At 34.7% G+C, this 6,293-nt stretch overlaps 1 protein-coding gene across 1 annotated transcript in view; it reads left to right on the top strand.

Annotated features, from left to right (window-relative positions):
- LOC107673991 (partitioning defective 3 homolog B-like) overlaps positions 1 to 6,293 on the top strand; it is a 176,434-nt gene that overhangs the window by 136,967 nt on the left and 33,174 nt on the right. The window contains exons 19-20 of the mRNA XM_016467843.1: positions 2,401 to 2,493; positions 3,534 to 3,797. Coding sequence (XP_016323329.1) covers positions 2,401 to 2,493; positions 3,534 to 3,797 — 357 coding nt within the window. The remainder of the gene's footprint in view (positions 1 to 2,400; positions 2,494 to 3,533; positions 3,798 to 6,293) is intronic.

The following is a 6,293-nucleotide window of genomic DNA, read 5'->3' as shown; positions in this document are numbered from 1 at the left end:
TGTTTAATTTAAATTTACTCCAAATATATTAACTTACCTGCTTTAAATACTTTATATTTAATGTGTTCGTTTATGTCCAATATTTAGTGTTAAACTGTTGGTCTTTAAAATAAATCTACTTTTGATTTTCACCGTTGACTGATTTTGCAGACTAGACTGATAACTTCCGCGCGTCGATGCGGCAAACTTGTCACAGGATGCGTGGTCCTAATAGCTATGTATGACTGTTTTATCCGAATATATATGAACTAGTTGTTTTAAATATTTTTGTATTTAACATGTTAGTTTACCAGTATGTTTGAAAGTATATTATTTAGATTTGTGGTGCTTCCATAGGCTCTGTCTCTCGCTCGCGCGTGGTTTAAAACACCAAATAGTTATGAAATAGCCTATGACAAGTACAGAGAGTCTCTCTCTTGCCCCCACCCACCCATGCACGATAATATCGTCTATCGGCGATCTCACGGGCTGGCGATATGACGATTTGAAAAATGACCATATCGCCCAACACTAGATCAGGTCACTTGGTACTGTATCATGATGTAGAGAGGCCAATAATCAAGTAGAGTTGTGTGAGCTCTGTGTTGCGTGATGACTGGCGCTGCGCTCACGCGGATTGAGCAAGACTGCAGCACATTGATATTCAGGCCACGACTCCCTCTGGTTTTAATGAGAGTGCTTAAGGGCAAGGCAGAGCTAGCATGCCAGCTGCCGGTATTAGATCGCTCCAGCCTAATGAGATAAATACAGTCATTAGTGTGTGTGTGGGGCTGGGAAATGGAGTACTATTGAGGCATAACGCACAGGAGATGCAGCGAGAGGATGCTGGATCCAGCCGGACCCTTGAATCGCTCGTGGGGCAGTATTTGGATCATGTAGTCACGGCTCATCTTGAGCAAACATGCAAGTACATTATGTCAGTAAACTGAAGCCTCGGGCGATATCTGTGTCAAATTAAAAAGAAATTTAGGAATCTTGGGAGCTGAGGTTTGTGATTATTCCTGACTGGAGTGTGTGTTTGTGGAAATGTAATATAATTCTCCATTGTTAATAGATGTTGCGCTGTCGACATTATTATTCAGATGTATGTTTATTGGGTGAATCTCATGAAAAATGTCAAGAAGTGTTCAGGTCATTTTTCACATGAAAACAAAAGTATATTTTCATAATGAAAATAAGTCTATTTTAGGACCATTAAGAATTTTTGCATTGTGACATGACAATTAAGGAATTATTGCCAAATTATTGTAGTCACCTTTGATAATGCGATAAAATGTAATTGTCATTACTGTAATGCAAAATAATATTTACATTTATAATATTTATAAAAATAATTATATAATATTTGCATTACACAATATTAAATATTAACACAAATACTTTAATATTTGTTTTATAACTCCATTATATTATTATTTTTTTAAATATATTAATTATATTATTAATAATATAATTTATAAACTATTGGTAATGTACTATTGTAAGTTTGCATCATTGTAATATTTGTTGAACTGAATTGAATTTATGCAATAAAATATAGAATTTTCTGAAAATAATTCTTTGTTTTATATATCTGTTTACGTACCCCTGCAGGACTTTTGGGATGTTTTGTGTTTTGTTTTGTTTTGTTTTGTTTTGCTTCGAGGGGGAAAATGTGCTTAAATATCATGAAATTAATATCACAATGCAATTAAAAACAAAAAATGAAAAAAGTAATGTTCCCAAAATATAATATTTTTTTATTTTTATTTATTGTTTTATTATTATAATTTTTTTTTATTTTTTTTTTAGAAATTTGATTTCTTTGTGAGATTCACTCATCACATCCAACTGTGAATGCTTAGTATCTTGTTGGGTTATGTATCATTTGATTATTTGGATTTCATATTGATCACCCATGTAGTGAACCAGAAGCTGCTTCTTTTTACATCTGACACTGATGTTTCATTACGGCCTCACTGTCCAGAGATCATGTGATCATCTCACCCACTCTCTCTCATTATTAGCTTTATTCTTGATATAACCTTTTCCTCTTCTGTCTTTATCTGCCTGTCAGCATGGAGACCCCGCCTAACCTCAGATCAGTTCAGAAGAATATGTGAGTTTCTGAAGGTTTGGAGTGGAGATGGGATAGTAAAATCACTGCAGGGCGTTGGACACTGATACTGCTTGGTTTTGCAGGCGTGTGTGTGCGCGTGTGTGTGTGTGTGTGTGTGTGTTTGCAGGCTGGTACATGGGGAACCAATCATTAGAGTTTCTACAGCAAATTCTGCTTTGGTACTTGGAAGTGCAGGGAGACTGTTGAGTCACCATTTATGAAATCATCCTCCCCTTTTCTCTCTTTGTCCATGCTCTTTCTTTTTTTTTTTCTACTCTTGCTATCTTCAAACTCTCATCAAGGTTTGGGAGAAAAAACAAATCCAAGGCTAAAGAACTGGGCGCTTTGAGCGAAGAAGAGGTGGACAAGAGTGAACCTGAGATGTTTCTGTCCAAGTACGTTTACCACTCATGTAATGTGTATTATTGAATCCACAAAGTTCAGTTATAAAATAGAAAAATATGCCAATTTACCAATCTGAATCTGTGGAAATGATCAAACGAGTTCTGAACACTTGATAATTGCCCCATTGGTTTAATTGGTTGTTGTCTTATAAACACATTAAAACTCAATCTTATGTCTTTACATTATTTGTTTTTGGGTGTTTAACCCTTCCACAATAAATAAATAAATAAATTAAATTAATAATAACTCACTAATTCATAATCATGAGAAGTCATTACGAGATAAAAAAAAAAGACATACAAAGTAGGAAATATGAGATAAAAAGTGGAAATGTTTTGTCATTATTTCAAACTTTTTGTCATTATTATGGCTTAGTATGCTAATTTTAACATTTAATCTCGAAATTAGGACTTGTGTTATAATTTTGACTTTTTTTATATCAAAGTTATGACATGGTATTTCAGAATTTTTACTTGTCATAATTTGGACTTTTGATTTCATAATTAAATCTTAGACTCTAGTCAATACTTCTGTATATAAGATATTTCTGGCTTATTCTGTTTATATGATGTTAGAGTTTATATTATATTAGAGCAGTATTTTCCAACCCACACCAACAGTACACATTTTGAATGTCTCCCTCATCTGATGCATTCATTTTTGGTCTTGGAGTCTTTACTAACAAGCTGATGAGTTAAATGCAGGCGCATTTGATTAGGAAGAGTTGGAAAATGAGAAAAATATGGTTTCAGGAACAAGTTAAGGAAACCTGCTTTAGAGTAAATTCACTGTAAATTCATTGATTTCAATGGGAATGGTGTATTGCAAGCATGTAGTGAAAAATAACAAGGGTTTGCAAAAATAACACACCGCTGTATGACCAAAATTATTTTCGGTCAATAATGACCCAGCTATTTCTGCCCTAGAAAATGGATCTAACGGATCTAACACATCTCTGTCCAACAAACGCTCCAAGCTTATGTGCTTATTCATCCAAGATATCCTGAAGAACATGTTTTTAATTCCACAGAAGTGAAAGGAACAGCCCTGCTCCTGACCGTGCCATCTTCCCGGATGTCGAAGACGATGACCTGGATCCCAACTATGCTCGCATCAACAATTTCAGAGAGCCTCCCGCCTCCAGTCACTCCTCCTATCCACCTGGAACTCCCACCCATAACTACTCTCAGCCTACAGTCCCCGCCCCCAACAGAGAGCTGCCCAATGAGGACGTGCTAGAGGGGCTTTATGCAAAAGTTAACAAGCAAAGAACTGCCCCGCCAAAGACTGACAGGTGAGATCCAGTCCATCCTTTTTTATGGATACCTTGCATGAAATGCCAAATATTGTATTATACAAATAATAAAATTGTATACAAATATTGCCAAATAAATTTTTATTTTTTTGTTTTTTTGTTTTGTTTTGTTTTGACCAGTACTGATTGTTTACAATTACCAGTAGCAGAACCATTTTTTCAATTGTTTTATCTCTGCTTTTTGACATATTCATTTAATTAAACAATAATAAGACCGTTTTACTACAACAGTAAACACACATAATAAACAGTAAAACAACAACAATAATAATAATATATTTAAATTATTATTATTGTTGTTGTTTTACTGTTTATTATTATTATTATTATTATTATATTTGTAAAAAATATTATGTAAAATAATAAATTGTATACTATTTTGAATTATTATTATTATTCAATATTCATAATACATATATGTTTTACTGTTGTAGTATAATACTACTGTACAATATGTTTTTATTTTATTTTGTTTTTTATTCATATTATTATTATTGATTGAACCGATTATATAATAATAATAATGCATTCCTTAACTCACAAACTCCTCATGATAGTCACACTGTAAAAGTAAATCAGTTGAAGTTAAAGTACTTGTTGAAGGTGATATCAAAGGCAGAAAACATTTTGCTTTGGCACTCTACATGCAACATACCAAAAATCCAGGCACGTCGGTAACGAACACTTTGGCCTTTTAGTGGAATCAAACTGAAATATTGACAGACAGGTCTGTGAAGTCATTTGTGATTTACTGTGTAGCTGTACAGTCTGTATATATACAGAGGGAATGTACGTCTCACTGGTGAGTTTTTAGTCCGGGTTGAGTGGTCCCAACGACCGAGAGCATTGATTTGTTGTCTGGCGGTAATTATGCGTGAGTGTTGCAGTGTCCGTGGGGACCGTGTTCATTCTTGCTCTCGTCCTACCATCGATTCGCACAAGATTATCTTCCGTGTGCTGTGCTGTCCACCGAGCTCAGAAGAGCTGTAATCCCATCACACACACACAAGCACACAGACTCACTCGGATACCTTCTCCATTTCCTGTTTGTTCCGTACAAAAATACACCATGGGAACCAACGTTTCAGACAAAATACTATAGCTACTACAGTAGTAAAAATAAGAAATTTAAAAAATGAGAAATTATTCAAACCGTGTAAGAGAGTTTATTTTTTTGACGAAACTGGTGACTAAGACCAACTAGATCACAGACGTATTATGATATGAACTGCTGTAACTTTAGTATTTAGGCAGAAAAATATGATTGCCGTGAAACTTTTTGCAAGGGCTTTCTCCTATACATCATAACATACAGTAAAAGAAACATACATTTTCATAATGTTTGGGGAATTCACAACCGCGTCTTATAGAACCAGTTGTAATTTTACTTTTCTTATTTTAATACCATAAGCTGAATGATTTTCGTGATGTTCAATTTTGAAATAAATGACTTTTATGAGCCATAGATAATATGGCAAACCAAAGTTTCCGTTACGTCCTTTGTCTGTTAACTGTTTTATTTCTTTTCTTTTTCTGTTGATGGCCCGCGATGGGTGTGTGTGTTATGAAAGTACTGCGAGAGCTATAAGAGAGTGCGGACGTCTCCTTATGCTTTCTCTCGCCATACTTTGATGTCATACACTGATCGATCTTCAAGTCGAAAACACCTCTTTACTCTCGCGTGTCACGTGACCAAGTGTAAACGCAGCCTCTGCGATTGAAAAATTGTGTTTTTTTCATATCGCGATATTATCGCAAATGCAATTAATCGTTCAGCCCTAGTTTCCACCACAAAACCATAGTTCCTACAGATATTGTTACTACTGGCAATCATAGAATATTACAGGATGTCAATCAAAAATTTGTATTTTATTAGTTACATAGCTTGACGATAAAAATGTTTTTTATTTTATTTTAATTCAATTCAAGTTTATTTGTATAGCTCTTTTCACGATACAAATCGTTGCAAAGCAACTTTACAGAACTATGTAAACATGTGCACTGCACTTTTTAAACACTGTCTGTTAACTTTAGACCAGTGGTTCTCAAACTTTTTGGGTTGTGCCCCCCTTTAAACCTATAAAAAAATCTGCCCCCCTTTCCCGAATCCCCATTCCACCTCAGACTACCAAATAATTTCACTAAACATTATGAAAAAATAATGCTTTTTTAATTAAAAAAAACCTACAGGGAAAAAACGCCTGCATCACTTGAAACATTGAAAAATTGCATAGAGAGAATAACTGTTATTATTATTCTCTCTGTTATTTATTTTTTTGTGGGTTTCATGCTGTCCGCTAAGGCATAGGACACACACAGACTTTCGTCCTCACCAACGACATTAAACACTGTGTCTACACTGGACGCGAGCGCCAAAATACAGTAGTACCCATTATAATCAGTGACGCTGTCTACACTGTGGCGCGACATGACAAAACCCGACATTAAACTGATGCCTTGTTCTATTTATGATGT

The sequence above is a fragment of the Sinocyclocheilus anshuiensis genome, unplaced genomic scaffold (genome assembly GCF_001515605.1).
Source record: "Sinocyclocheilus anshuiensis isolate Anshui unplaced genomic scaffold, SAMN03320099.WGS_v1.1 scaffold348, whole genome shotgun sequence".
Taxonomy (NCBI): domain Eukaryota; kingdom Metazoa; phylum Chordata; class Actinopteri; order Cypriniformes; family Cyprinidae; genus Sinocyclocheilus; species Sinocyclocheilus anshuiensis.
Note: the sequence above shows the minus strand (reverse complement) of the source record. Positions and strands in the feature narration are given on the sequence as shown.